A 15,706-nucleotide genomic window follows, 5' to 3' on the forward strand; every position below is an offset into this window, starting at 1 on the left:
AAACCTCCCGAGCCCAGTAGAAAGAAGGTGTCACCTCATGACTACCTGGAGTTCGCTCAAGGAGCGACCAGTACCTTCCGTTGGCGACGGCTCGGCGTTCTTCACCTGCGCGACCATGCGCCCGAACTGTTGGAGAGCCGCAACCCGCTCTCATTCCACTCTCCTTGAGTATTCTTGCTCCTTACAACTATAGGGTTTGTATTGCAGTGAGCGTTTGACTTTATTATTGGATGTCTTGCTCTACTTATTCAGAACTGTGTTTGTCATAAGGAGTGTAGTGTGTCCATTTCCCCTCTGTTTATGTGAACGTTTGCTTTCCGCTTTCAATATTCAAATATACATTCTTCCTGCACTAATGAAATAAAACGCTCTCATCATTCATTTGATTAGAAAACATGGATACAGATGACATTTCAAGTCGCTTTCCTTAATCGAACCACGGCACACACCAAGGAAGTCCAAGTATATAACCTCTTTGTCACACACACACACACACACACACACACACACATAACAGTCCAAAAACCATAAACGCCTACTAGAGGGCCTTTCCTTGGTTATCTCAAGTCGCTACACATTCAAGAACAAGCACAATTTAAAAAATGCATTTCTGGACGGGCTTACGAGCCCCTTTCCCGTGTCCTCTGTTTTCGTGCACATACTAAACAGCTTGAAATGCTCATCATACAATGTGTTGCGGCATTAATCCGCAACGTAATTCTCAAGGACAGCCGCAAAACTACAGGAATCAGTCACCATAATAGTACAACTCATCGCGTCACTTCAATTTCATCAGGGCCAAAATTTCGGGAACAGTGTTTTTTTTTTTACACACTCTCATAATCATCCCAATTGTTACTCGGGCCATCATTAAATTACAAGGCACGCAAATGCTTGTATTACAGCAAAGTATGGACTCGTGCGACCGGCAGTTTTGAGTTCAGGCTGCGGAATTACATTTCTCCGCCGTTCGAGAGCGGTCGCTTGACGCGTCAGGGCCACTTGTGGAATGTCAAGAGCGCTGCGCGGCAGGTAGAAACACAGAAGCGCACGCATGCGATACGCTTTCCGCTGGTCTGCGTAGGGTAATATTAAAGAGAGAGAGAGGGAGAAAGAGAGAGAGAGGTTCTGCAACAGGCTAACAGCTGCAAACCAGATAGCGCCGCCTCTTCGGCCTCTCTTTGCTGACAGCGTGCGTATAACATCTCTCAAATCACTGCAAACAAACAGTCGACCTGACCAAAACAATGCAAGAAAACTGCGCAGAATTAGACCATCGACGATGAATTGTCCATGCAAGCGCCGAACGCTTCAAGAAAGCTATTCTATTTATTAAAGGAATGGCGTGCTCGGCGGCGACCCGCCGTGGTTGCTCAGTGGCTATGGTGTCGGGCTGCTGAGCACGAGGTCGCGGGATCGAATCCCGGCCACGGCGGCCGCATTTCGATGGGGGGCGAAATGCGAAAACACCCGTGTGCTTAGATTTAGGCGCACGTTAAAGAATCCCAGGTGGTCGAAATTTCCGGAGTCCTCCACTACGGCGTGCCTCATAATCAGAAAGTGGTTTTGGCACGTAAAACCCCATAATTAATTAATTAATTGCTCGGCGGCGTATATTTGTAGCAATGAGGCTATTTAGGGTAGCGTCTGTCGATTTATCGCGCAGAGTGGCGAGCTGTTAACCAGCACATCTATGGGTGTACAGCGAGTGCGTCTTGGCGTTCGGCCACAAACGCGCCCCGCCAATTGACTAGCTCGCGCAGAAGTGCACGCTCCCTCGGCACAGGCGCATTTGTGCCGGGGGGCGAAAGAGCAAAAGAAAGCTATTTGCCTGAAAACGAAAGTTGAAGCTCCTGCAGCAGCATGTACGCACCAGCGGAAACAAATGTCAAACAGTACGGCACAAGCGCAGCATTTTCTTTTTTTTTTTTCTCCCTTGCTATATGGACGGGTATGAACAGAACCATATAGGGCGGAATGGCGGATAAATGAATCGAAAAACGTCAAATGCGCATGCACACACACACCGCTGGCGCGGTTTGGAAGGACATGCTTGAGCGCAGAAAGCCGCATAGTTACAGCGATTATAGTGCGACTATCTACGGCTTAAGTTCGCGCTGCCAATATGTATGGAAGCACGGCTAACGTGCAGGAAGAACTTTTTTCTTTATTGAGCCAACCGGCGAAAAAAAGACTCCATCCGAAAGAAACTGCATTAGTTCCGCCGGGAAAACATAATTGTTTCTCTATATCTCGGACGCAGTGTGAACTCAGTCTGTTCAAAAGCTAATATGAAGTCAATGGCTCATATTAAGAAAATGAACAGAGTCAATTAATCAGGCATCATATTCTCATATTTAGAAAGTTTAATTATGTATCCAGACAGAAGCTGTCTGCATAATTTGATGAGTGCGTCGCAGCCATTATGAAAATAATTGCATGCAACATAAAAGAAAACACGTGCGACCACTACTGGTTCTGGGAAGCATACGATCAATGCAGTAGGTGTTCTGGTGAACGCAACCTTCAAGAAATATCTTCACAGCAAACAGAACGACTAAATTCGTGAGACTAAATAACAGACTATAAGATGTTGCTTGCACTACAGAACACGCAGCAGTACCGATTTCGAGCGATAATTTAGCACAAAAGTGAAATTGAACTTTTTCTGCTCAATGTACAGTCAGGGATTGCTCACAGGAGGTATTTGCAGTCATAAGCTTGTCGATAATTCCAAATATTATCTGCGTGCATGATAATGTAAACAGTTCAAGCAACTTAGAGTATGAAATTTTGAAAGTTGAAAATTTTGAAAGGAATAGGCACGCCTATTCCTGTCGAATAATCTAATAAAGCATAGCGAACCTATTAAGTTATTATTATTATTATTATTATTATTATTATTATTATTATTATTATTATTATTATTATTATTATTCCAACCTAGAGGTTCGATAGAGTGATCAAGAAAGCATAGATCGAGTCTGTGGATCTCTTCAGAAATACGTGGCAGACATTTATATAACATATAATTGAAAAAAAAATTAATTTGAGTTTCCATTTAGCTGCAATTATATTTTTTTTCCTTATTTTGCCTTCTTTTTATTTGCCACATGTACGTTTGCAGACTCATTTGCTTTGCTTCGTAACATTCTTTTTCCTTTACACTTCCCATGCGACAAGAGCGAACAAAGCTGAGCAAATGTTCTACCTTTCATGAACTGCACGTTTTACCAATCGTAAATGTAACAATTTAGCAGCTGTTCCCGCTTTTTAACGCTGAAGTCATCTTTAGACAAATGAGAGAATAGCACACGAGTCGGCAAAAAATGCAACGCAAATCGCCAAGCCATCGCAGCCGTTTACAAGCAACGTAGAGAAAAGTGCTGAAAATTTTCATTGAGAAACTGTACTGACCGCAAGGTCCGAGCTCCACGCAGCCCTAGTAGCCTCGGACCATAACTTGCTTTTATGGCAGATTTGGCTACATCGCTACATAGAAACAAGAAGCGCGCTAAGCAAGCAAAGAAACACCGGTTCAACGAGCAGCCCGTCATAGCGAACAAAAAAAAAACACCGGACAGCAATGAAACATGGATAACAAGATGGTACTGGTCATCGCGCTAATGCAGGGCAAAGGGCACGCCCACGCCCGATGCCTATACATTTGATTAGCCAACAGTTCTCCGCGGAATAGCGCTTACGAACAATTTTTCTTTAAACTGGCGAGCTAAAATACCCAGTCGCCACGATCACCAAGAAACAGTACGACACCGCCCAGCACGGACGGAAGAGCAGGCTGAGCGGCTCAATTATCTCGAGACGGCCCGCTCAGTGGAGGCTAAATATAAACACTGCTGCGATGTCACAGTAAATGAACTAGCCCTTCGGCCTTTCTACGTACCACAGGGCAGTGCCGGTCACAAACGTCAATAGGAACAAGCAAACACTACGTATGGAGACAGGAAGCGGACAATTAAACTGATTCATCCATCCACTCTTGAGGCTGACAGTTCGTTACTGAAACGCGAAGCGAGATGCGACGAACCCATCGTATATCGCTCCGTAGTCGTAAGACAATATAAATCCCGATGATCCGCCATCAACACAGAATAAATGACTACAGATTACTGCTATATTAAGTCTACTGAAACGTTAGATAGGCAAAAATTCTAGAAAACGCTGGGATAATCACTAACCGATGTCGCCGGCAAGCAGCGCAGGCATGGTTCCTCTACTCACCTCTCGTGCCTTTTGGGGTGATGAAAACCAGCAGACAATAATTTAAAGCGGCATTACGCACGCTGACTTCAAACACGAAACTTTTAAATTTGTAGCAAACGTGTAGAAACAGACAGAAACATATTAAAAGGACCTCGGCGAGTCAACGAAACACCACGAAGCCATTCAACTCGAACCGTGCACGGTAGACAGAAGACATGTTTGCATTCAGACTGCTGCTGCCCCCTGGGCAGCAAAGGCGGAAGCTATGGAAGACGAAAAATTTGAACCCATCTGGCGCGGCGACGGTCCGCTGCACAGCACATTTTTGTTGTTGCTACTGGATTCTTCGTGCTGCGGCCCCTTATTGTAGTAAGTTACTCATGCGTAAAACTTTTCCCAGAAATCTAAAAAAAGTACAACTAGATAAGTATCCGGCAAATATTTCCTTGCCGTTGTTTTCGTGCGTAGGTCAACAAGCTGGCGTTTTGCTGCACGTAGCGTAGCTAATCACGTTTCCAACGGTCTTGTGCGGACATACCTCGTGTTTCTACTACGACTGTACCATATGACTGAGAATAAGGGATTAGAGAAAAAATAATAGCTTTTGCTGACCGCGCTTCGTAGCAGCGGCGAACATCAAAATTTGCGCGATGGTTACCAATGTGAATACTAATTAATAAAGTTTCACAAACTAACGCTTTATATAGGGTCCTTAGGGGGCACGTTGAACTTGCAGAATTTCAGTTAGTCAGTACGCTTCGCTACAAACTCTGTATGCCTTCCATTATTTCAAGGTAGTGAAAAGCATTGTTGTTGCATAACAGTTTTTGGTATTCAATTTTTCTAAAGTGTGGAAATAGATTATCTGGAACAGCAATGCATTTCGCAGCGGATTTTGAGTACTTAATCGTAATGCACGGCGCGCATTTTTCAGTAAATGGTTTTGGTTTGGTGGCTGCGGTGACTTCGATTCTGTAACTACAACATGCCAGATTAAGCCATTGATTATAACGCTCTCATTATTGATATGCGGCAAATAATAACAGGATTGGTGATTGTCACTGAAGTTGTGACGTCCCCCGATGAATCACTTAATAAATTGAGACAGTCTTCGCAGAAACAGGAGGTATAAATTAACGCTTCGATAAAATGCCTAGTTGCTTACTATTATTCTGATTTTTTTTTAAATTTAGGTACCCCAAATATGCAATTTGAGAAGATGCAACTGGAACCATTTACATAACAATTAAGCGGTAGTAATATTAAAATCGGTTTAAGCTTGAGGTGACGGGTTCAATCCCGCCAGCGGTAGCCGCATTCCTACGGGGGCGAAATGCCTAAAAAAAAGAACGTTTGTTTACTGGATTAAGATGCACGTAAAAGAACCCCAGGTGGTTCAAATTAATCCGAAGTCACCCACTTTGATCACGCCTCATAATAAGATAGTGGTTTTCGCAAGCAAAACCGTAGAATTTGACTTAATAAATGAAGTCAGTTTATTGACAAGCCGGTAGCTCAGTCATACACTTCCCTTGGGCGTTGGGCCATGTACGTCGTTTCGCGGATTGCTGTAAGGGTGATACGGATCAATCACGGAACGTTGTAGCGCGTCCGATACGGGTCCGAATATCCCACGTCAATGCAAACGCCGCCGCCTACTTACTTCCTATACACTCGGAAACATATACCGCCTATTTCGGTTTGTCTTCCTTTTGATTCGAACCCACTTAAAAATATCACGAGTGGCGTAGCAATTTTATCTCTCAGTTGCATTACCTAAACAGACATATTGCCACCATAACAAATCACAACGCGCAATCAGCTAACTGTATCAACTCTATACTTAAGTTACTTTTGGGCTTACATTGTAATTAATACATAGCAACCACATGCTTACTTATCGTAGGGATTAATCCCAAGGTTAGCGCGTTTGCCGACCTCCGTCCCTGAAATATGAACCGAATAACTATGGCTTTCCTTGTAGTTCCACCCCGCAAGGCCTGAGGAAGAATATTCAAAAAAGTTGCAGACCGATAAGCTATGCAACAAGGAACACCAGAGGAGCCACCATCGTTCGCTCACCCATGCGCCCCTTCGCCCCCTTTCGCATCAAAAGTTTATGAGAACTTTATACCCATAAAGTTTCAGAAATGAAATCCATGCGCTCCGCAGATTCCTCGGCCTCCGCGAGATGCCGCGACGAGCCCGCTCGCTATCAAAACGCCCTTTAAACTGTGCTCGGATGGGGCTCCTTGCTTTACGATATGTGACTCCCGGTGCATGGGCGTTGCCGCGAAATCCAGCCCGATTTCGCGATGTTCGCGTTGAAATGTCTTTTCGAGCATTTAAAAGGACATTCTACACAAAGTGCAGCATGACTTCCGGCGCCGGGGATTTTTTTTTTTTCGGCTGGCGGCACATGACAGCATGGAAAATTTTCGGGGGGGGAGGGGCTGAAGCCTTATAAGCCCCCCCCCCCCCCATTCCCCTGGCTACGCCCCTGATGGCAGCATATACAGGGTGTTCCAACTATCATGCACCAAGATTCAAATATACGCAAATTACACGTAGCTGGACAGAACCAAGCAGAACCAAGGTAACAGAGAACTTAGTCTTAATTAATTTATCAACTTCTCATGTATCATAATTACATGAAAAGTGTCAATGAGAAAATTGTAGAGCAACATCAAAAAATTCCCGATACAGGTTTCTGTTGCTCAATACGTGCTACGATACGTGTTACATAAGTGTTTTTCCGAGCGTGGAAGAAGCCCGCGAAACATGTGCACGCAAAATTGGCGCGCGACTGACCGCTCGAGGCACATTTCAGGTGCACTATAGTTGGTGCGAGAATTACGCTATATTTTGTCGGGGAGCCCAGGTACCGCAGGTAGTGTCGGCTATGAGTGCTAGTGCTTTACATGGACAAATGTAAAATAATCGTTAAATATGCTAGCTATGTGTACTACGGAAAGAGTTCGGCCACCTGAAATGATTTCTGAGACAACCATTTTTTTTTTCGCTACCTTTACGAATTAGAAGCTCATTCAGTCTTCATTTTATCGTCGTCATACAGTCGTCCTTATCTTGTCATTGGCGTTTGATCGTCGTCATTTTGTCGCAGTGATTATAGTTATCGTCATGGCGTCGTTGTCATATCACTGTCTTTAATGCGTCGCTGTCATGCAGTCGTCATCATGCATTCGTGGTCATATACTCAACCTGATGACGTCTTGTTCGTTTCGTCGTAATTACTTGGTTCATTACTTGTAACACTAGACGTGGGCTTCCTTTATACTCACATTCCGCCTAACTGCAGCTGTATTGCAGGTTTATGATGATACGGTCCCACCCCCCACCGTCGTTGCTCGGTGGCTATGGTGTCGGGCTGCTGAACACGAGGTCGCGGGATCAAATCCCGTCCACGGCGGCCGCATTTCGATAGGGGCGAAAACACCCGTGTGCTTACACTTAGATGCACGTCGAAGAACCCCAGGTGGTCGAAATTTCCGGAGTCCTCCACTCTGGCGTACCTCATAATCAGAAAGTGGTTTTGGCACGCAAAACCCCATAATTTCGTTTTAATATGGTCTCAGGTGTGGCACCGCACTAGCCGTATTGCTGGAGTTAATCGACTTCCACACAGTTTTGCGGAAAATGGAACCTCAATGGGCACGAAAATAGGATCTAACTATGGTAACATATTTATGTGCCAATTAGAAGAGAAGAGCCTTGGCACACGTCAATTAAAACCGTTGTACTTGAGACATTTTTTTTGTTGACGACGTATTCCCAGCCTGGGATCATGGTGAGGCGGAACTCCTGTCCTTTATTTCAGGCCTCAACAAGGCTCATCCATCCATCGCTTTCTTGAAATCATACCCAAGCTCAGTCAGTCAGTTTCCTTGACGTCACAGTGACCCTATGTGCTAATAAACTGACGACTTAGCTCTTTAGGAAATCCGCGGGTAGGAATCAGTACTTCCATTACGAAAGCTAGCTGTCATCCAAAATACTGCAAGACCGGCATCCCTTATGACCAAGCACTCAGTTTTAAAATTTCCACCTCAAATTGTTGACGGTGCTATTAAGCTTGCTGATGGAATGGACCTGGCCAGAAACTTCTTAGCTCAGACAGGTACCCTATGATACCATCACGTACTAAACTAGTTCGAACCCATGCATCATCATTAGCAAATATTAACAGCATCCTTCAGAAGCATCACAGTTTATTCTTGCAAAGCAATCACCTCAAATGCGTCATTCTCAAGCTGCCAAGCGCAGTGTACCATAGATCAAAGAACTTATGCGATTTACTAACGCCATCAAAGATAATGCTCACAGTTAACATTCGCTGTCATCCTTGCAATAAGCCCGTTAGCAAGCTATGCACCCACTGTTAAGAACGGCCCAGCTGAAGTGCAAGTTTTGCCAGCCAGTTGCGACAGCGGCGGCAACCTTTTCTTGGAACGCCATCGTTACGCTCTAGCGTCGTCGCCGTTGTGACTGAATGCGTTCGGCGGACCAACTATTGTTACCGAACCCACTAACGCCAACCTGTTCTGCTATGAGCGGGGGAGTTACCGTGGGAACGTCGACGAAAGCCCCTTCCCACGCGCCATCCAAGACGTAAGACAATGGGCATCTGGCGGCGCAGTGCGGGGGTCAGCTCGGGGAATAAAAGGCGCCTGTCCTGACGCAAGCCCCGAGTTCTACGAAGTCCGTCTGACGTCGGCTCTGGACCGTGAACCCGCAAGGAAGTGTGTGAGTGTGTATGTGTGTAAACCGTCCCGCAGAGAGGCGACTTGTTTACGATGACTGGACGGCCGTTTCCGTCACCTGGGTATCGGGGGAGGACCGAGTGTTTATAAACCGCTGTTGTGCGGCTGCTCAGGATGCTCTTTCTCAAGCAGTCATGTCAGACTGATGTACTTTCTCAAGCAGTCATGTTAGACTGATGTACTTTTCTCTCGCAGTCATGCTAGACTGATGAACTGTATGTAGATACTGCAAATAAACCCACATTCCTCGTTCTCGATGAGAAGCAGTCCTTCCCTTCATCAACGTCTTCAGCGTGGATAAGTTGGACGACGGCATGGGCCAGCTACCTTCTAATTCATGCAGGACTCTAATCTTGACAACGGGTTACGAGGGATGGGATTGAGCCCCCAATCCTAACACCACATGGCCACTACACTTGCAGTGTGAAATTTCAATTTCGAGATGAAAGGTGACTTTCACTGCACCACGAGTAACGTTGTGTACAGACTGTTTCACACTTAGGGGAAAACACAGAGCGCATTGCATAGCGATGCGGCGAGCGCGGGAGTCGGGCGGCTCGTGGGCGGCTGCAGCAGCTCGCGCAGGCGCTCGAGGGACGGAGTCTTGATCTGCGTCGTCTGCTACGGCGGCGCTCGCTGACCGCATTGTCGGGAAGCGTGTTAGGGCCGACTTACGCTCGAGCCGCCCATCGCCGCAAGCCGCACCGCACGCGTGCGGTCGCGCGAAAAATTGCACGTATCCTACACTTGTGCACAAATTTCGGTTTACAGTGTGTAAGGTATACACTGTGCACACAGTGTAAATGGTAATTTGTGCGCAAGTGCTGGATACGTGCAATTTTTCGCGCGACCGCAAGCGTGCGGTGCGGCTTGCGGCGATGGGCGGCTCGAGCGTAAGTCGGCCCTTACTTGGCAGCGGCAGTGCGCCGATTTCATTGTTACTGTGGGAACTGAGCCGATATTCTTTACTAATTGTTATGCGACGCCAACCTCTGAGCCTTCATTGGCGACAGTGGAGTTCCACAAACTTATTTTAACAGCGTGCTTCGTTTGTTCTCTCGAAAGGCCTCGGTACTGAGTGCGTGCACGTATATTTATTCACTGTGCATGTGTGCTATGGTAATAGGCAGCGACAAGAAAGACACACCAAAATGTGTGCGCAACGTGCTCAGTCTTTATTTGACTCGAAAGGAAAACAAAGCACTCAGCAGTGAAAACTATAAGGGTCAAACACGATTAAACAAATTGATACCAATAAAGGAATGTTTTAGGTTAAGACAATGAGCTGGAAGTGATTCTTCTCGACAATAGTTCGTTTCACCAGACAGACCCTGCCCGCCGGCGGGGAAATGCACGCGTCACGCTCCGAACTTCACTTAGTCGTCATGTCCGCAGCGGCAGCGATGACAGCGCTCACTCTGGAGGGCAGTCAGGTGTAGAGTGACTTTGTCAGCGATGTGTTCATTCGCAGCACGTCCCACTCACTGACGATGGTGGGCCAAAGCCTATCCTCGGACAACATGGAGAGGGTGGCGTGTCAGCGATACTTTCAATGAGCCCCAGACATTTTCAATGGCTTCAGGACAGTCACGCCTCGCTCTTCGAGCAGTTCTTGCACGGCACGAGCAATGTGGATCGGCGACCTATCGTGTTGAAATATATTGTCGCCTTCCGGGAACGGGTCGTCAAGAACGCACGGAATCAGTACACCGTCTATGATTGCCCCGTACCTTTCAGCGATGAACTTGCCTTCGAGGCATATCAGTGTGCATCGCACAATGCTTAGTAAAGAAGATCGGCTCAGTTCACGCAGCAACGATGAAACTCGCGCACTGCATCCGACAGTAGCACGCTTCCCGACAATGCGTCCAGCGCGCGCCGCTGTAGCAGACGACGCGGTTCAAGAGCCAGCTTCTCGAGCATCTGCGCCTGAGCGAGCTTCTGCCGCCGCCCGACTCAAGCCAACACCTCCTCAAGCACCCGCCGCATCGCCCCGATGCAATGCGCTCTAAGTTCTCCCCTAAGTGTGAAACAGCATGTAGGTACATGCTGGAATGCTCTTTGTACAAGCTTCAATACAGCGGATAAACTGAAGCCGCTTTCATACTGCGTTTTTAACGCTTCAAAGTGTTGTTTTCACTGGCTTTACTTAACGAAAAATAACAAAAACATAGACGTTTCGCCACCTATGCGGGTGGCATCGTCAGTACCTTCACGCACAGTCTCGTTGCGATGCGCTCTCGTCAAGGCAAACTTTGAGGGAGCAAGAATTAACGAATGTTGCCGCTCTTTTGCATAAACGGAGTTACCCTGAGCACTTTGTCAATGATACGCAGCGCCGCATGCAAAAACCTCGCGAGAGCAAGGCCGAAAGGCCAGCTTCCTTTGTGTGCATTCCGTATGTCCGCGGTGTATCAGAAGCAGTGCGCAGGGCTTTACGGCCTTTGGGTGTTCGAACTGTGTTCAAACCCTCGTACACGTTGGGAAACGTGTTCCCGAAGCCAAAGGACCGCGCACCTCCGGAGGAACAAAGTGGTGTCGTCTACAAGGTCAACTGCTCGGACTGTGGTGCCAGCTACATTGGCAAGACGGGGCGGCGACGTCGCACCCGTATCAAGGAACATTTAGGAGATGCTACGAAAGCCACCCATGCTACACGTGCCAAGACGGAATTGGTTGATCATTGTTTATCAAAGGGACACACGTTCGATTTTAACAATGTAACCACACTAGCACGGGAACACCGATGGGGCCCAAGAAAGTTCGTAGAATCATGGTTCATCCGTCGTAATCAATCTTCATGCAACTCTAACCGTGGCCCCCTGCCGGATGTTTACGGCAGTTTCATAGATAAATAGGATGTATTTCTCATTTGTTGCCATTGTGTACTGACGATGCCACCCGCATAGGTGGCGAAACGTCTATGTTTTTGTTATTTTTCGTTAAGTAAAGCCAGTGAAAACAACACTTTGAAGCATGAGTTCCCCTGGCTTTTGGAACATTTTCTCACGTATCCGATGCGTTTTTAACAATCGCAGGTCACGCGCCACAAGCCTTTCTAATCTACGTCTGTTCAAGCAAGTTAACATGTACGACTATTCCTTTGATAAGCTAACAGCCACTATAATAGAATCGGCTTTCATTTCGTCCCATGGAAGGGGATTTCGCGAGTCATTTCTTATTCACAAGTTGGAGGCTGTCCCGTCAGGCAAAAAATAAAAACGCAAGGCAACTTTTCTGTCAACGCGCTAATTCGGTAGTTCCACCTTCATCACAACTTAGTTACGCCTGTTTGCGCACCTGTTTACACAATATTTAGATTATTATTGCGATAGAAATTATATGGACATTTCAAGCGCGTTTCAGCCATCACCGTGACACTCCGTATAAAGTCCAAGGGCACGTCGCCGCGCGCCGTACGCGCGAGTGAAAGCGTGCGAGGATGCGCATGCGCAAGGGAGGAAAGCGGGAAGCAAGCGCGCTGTCTTCCGTCCCACGCAAGGCATCAGGGGGAGGGGGCGTTCTACTCCGGCGGCTGCTGCGTATGGCACGGCCGTGCGGGCCCTATCTTGAAAGCGATCCACAGAATAAAAACCTCCTTAGAGAAGGAAACTGTACCTTCCAATGTGGTACTGACGATAAGCAGCAGAAGCGCATAAAACTTACATAGGAATAAGACAGATGACATTGCTCAAACAGGAAGCGGAAATTCAATTTTTAAGCAAAAATCCAATATGGCCGCTTTTTACCGGTATAGCGTACGCTGGTACGCGCCGTGCTCGCCGTGCTGGCTTTTGGCCAGGCCTCGGCGCCTTGACTGCAGCGTAGCTGGTGCTGCCAAAGAGCCTCTGCAGACGCACATACAAACAAGCCACAAGTGAGTGAACATGACGTGCGGCTTTATTGGCAGAATACAAGCAGTGCATCTTCTCGTACAAGTGCAGAAATAAAATGTGCATGCCGAGATACGCTGAAACCACTAACGCGAGGCCGTAAACGGCTGATCTTCGTTGTCGCACATGGCGGTCTATTAACGAGCGACAACCAGCAGCGCAAACAGATTGGACAGAGTGCCCCACCTGTTTGCACGACAGTCCCCGTTGAAGATGAGGAACTTGCACTGTGAAGCAATCGGGTGACGCAAGCATTTGCTGCCGCAGCCGATACAGCGACATGGACTACCCAGCATTTTAGCGTTACGTCCGTTTCTTTTTCTTTCGGGGGCCGCTAGTATGTCGCTCACATATGGTGCCCTGCTTTCTCTCAATATGGACATGGTCTGTTTCGTTGGCATCACCATTTTGCTGCCACTTTTGCGGGTATTTCCACCCACGTGACTTATCAACTTCATACACTTCGGACCATGTAAGCACGCATGCTAGTCTCGGTTCACGCCAAATTACGACCGAGGAAGGGCACAAGCACAATTTGCTCCCGGCTGCAGCAGGAAAGGACGAACGGGTAGCATCAATCACGATGCGTGTAAATTGGGAGTCTATGTTGCTGTGCGGACTGCAGGAGCAGGTGCTTACCGCGAGAGACTGCTTCCCAATGCAACTGACTTTCCACATCCGAGAAACGTGACACGGCTACCATGACCAAGTGGGACAGCAGCGAAACCAGACTACAGTCAATCACTTCAGTGTACCTTGCGCAGAAACCTAGGCTATCGAGCAACAAGAGCAATACTGAACGAGACTAGGAATTAAATATGGGAATGAGAAAGCTTGCATTCGAGAAAGAAGCCGCTCCTCTCTGCGCTCTCTGAAGGCCATAAACATTGTCAAATGCTACACAGCACACACTGCATAGGTTAATGCAAGACACGTGCCGATGCCGCATCTTCTATTTCAGGAGAGGAATTGCACGTGGCAACGTACATTAAAAAAATACTGCTACATATATGTTGCCATGCTACCAGGCAACGACTGGTAATAAGGATTCGAACAAGAATGGCGAATGAACAAGCTTGCATTCCTAGAAAAAAAAATGTTGTACTTGACACAAATGGAATAATTTGACAAGGCCAGGAAGATGACTAAGGAAAGTAAACCGCAAACCATGGGTCATTGAAGCGAAAAAGGAAGTAAATATTGTTACGTAGGAACATGCCGAGTTTAGCAAGAAACCCAGACAGCGATCAACTACAGCTTCTTTCTGGCAACAGATTTAGGCGCTTAGAAGCTTAATTCGCACGCAAATGCCAAAGAAACCGAAGGTGAACCTAGAGCTGCTTGCAGTCTGAACTGCAAAATGTGGTATCGCCGGTCTCCTGAGACGCCATGGAGAATAATTCACTTGTATAACACCGCGATGGTGTGTAATAGTATCTATTGCATGTGTAAAGTTCTCCTACAACCTCACGACATACCCGTATACGCTGCCTCAGTCGGCATAGTTAACTGGCCGAGGATTTCGCCTTTTATTTCAACAGCTTTAAGCGTCATAAATAACTGCCTAGGTCTTGCGTGGTACTCGTTCCGTTCGATTCGCCCGCACCACTGTAAACCAGTTCGCATCGGTTCACGAGAAGTTCAGAAATAGTGCAGCTCGATTTCTGCAGTGCAGGCACAGCACAACACACTGCCAAGGTACAGAGGCGGTGTAGGCGCTGCTTTTTCTTACTAATGCGCACGAAGTGCGCAGGATTGAGATGATCTGAACTGCTGGTAGGATCGGCTTGTGAGGCATTAAGAGCCGATTTACGCTCGAGCCGCCCATCGCCGCACCGTACGCTTGCGGTCGCGCGAAAAATTGCACATATCCAGTACTTGTGCACAAATTACCATTTACACTGTGGGCACAGTGTTTATCTTACACTTTGTGAACCTAAATTTGTGCACAAGTGTTTGATACGGGCAATCTTTCGCGCGACCGCACGCGTGCGGTGCGGCGATGGGCGGCTCGAGCGTAAATCGGCCCTAATGCACCCACGCTTGCGTAGACACGGCAGATGCCCGTAAAGCGGCGATTTAACGGCGCTTGCGCACGTGTTGCGCAAGTGCCGAATGGCAGGGTCCAGCCCCTCGTGAACTGGTTCAGGTGAATCGAACGTACGGCTACTTTCCTTCAGGAGGTCGTGGCACGAACTGCACTTCCTTTTCTTTGGGAATGTGTTTATCAAATATCCAGACACATAGTGAACTATGGTTGACTCAAGCACATCATCACTTGCCTCTTCCCTACTTTCAGAGAGCCCTTCCGTAAAAGCAGCACTCGTGGAGCTAGGAGTCCCTGCAGTTGCTTTGCCAAGGTTAGTCAGTGAAAGTGACTTAAGTTCAGTTAAGACCCTTGTCCCCCTCGAAGTTGCTATCGCAGCTTTTATGTGTCAATGTGTCCGAGTCCGGCAGAAATCTGGTAGATAGTTTAACGTCGGCGAGCTAGTTGGTTTCAATCTATGATATAATGTGTAAGCGCAACTGAACGAGGACGTAGAAAGGAACAGACACACAGAGACAGCACTACTTTCAACTATAGATTTTATTTTCGCACGTGTCGATAAATATATAACGAACGAGCGGAAACAAACGAGACAAAAAAAAAGAACATCCAGTGGTGCATGTCGATGAGTCGTGCACGTGTCTAAGGCATGATCAAATAGTACACTGCAAAAGTTACAGCGATAAAACGAGCAATCGTATCTCTCTTTCAGATAGCGACACTTATGGCTTGCTCACGCACCTTTCTTCTAACTTTGCAAT

General features: G+C 47.1%; 2 protein-coding genes across 7 annotated transcripts in view; one reads left to right on the top strand and one right to left on the bottom strand.

Moving 5' to 3' along the window:
• The window catches only part of LOC135912012 (WD repeat-containing protein 47), a 206,149-nt gene extending 201,734 nt beyond the window's left edge, over positions 1-4,415 (bottom strand). For 2 of the 5 annotated variants that reach the window (XM_070520944.1, XM_070520935.1), the window contains exon 1: positions 4,243-4,415. The gene's annotated coding sequence lies outside the window, so the exon portion shown is untranslated. Of the gene's footprint in view, positions 1-3,417; positions 3,493-4,199 lie in introns of all 5 variants that reach the window. The other 3 variants (XM_070520936.1, XM_070520941.1, XM_070520949.1) reach the window with 3 other exon arrangements.
• A 20-nt stretch (positions 4,416-4,435) lies between these two features.
• Positions 4,436-15,706, top strand: part of LOC135912008 (nose resistant to fluoxetine protein 6-like) — a 98,407-nt gene continuing 87,136 nt past the window's right edge. Inside the window, exon 1 of one of the 2 annotated variants that reach the window (XM_070520960.1) lies at positions 4,436-4,593. In XM_070520960.1, coding sequence (XP_070377061.1) covers positions 4,440-4,593 — 154 coding nt within the window. In that variant the 5' untranslated portion in view covers positions 4,436-4,439. Of the gene's footprint in view, positions 4,594-15,194; positions 15,259-15,706 lie in introns of those variants that run through there. The other variant, XM_070520964.1, reaches the window with a different exon arrangement.

The sequence above is a fragment of the Dermacentor albipictus genome, chromosome 1 (genome assembly GCF_038994185.2).
Source record: "Dermacentor albipictus isolate Rhodes 1998 colony chromosome 1, USDA_Dalb.pri_finalv2, whole genome shotgun sequence".
Lineage (NCBI taxonomy): Eukaryota > Metazoa > Arthropoda > Arachnida > Ixodida > Ixodidae > Dermacentor > Dermacentor albipictus.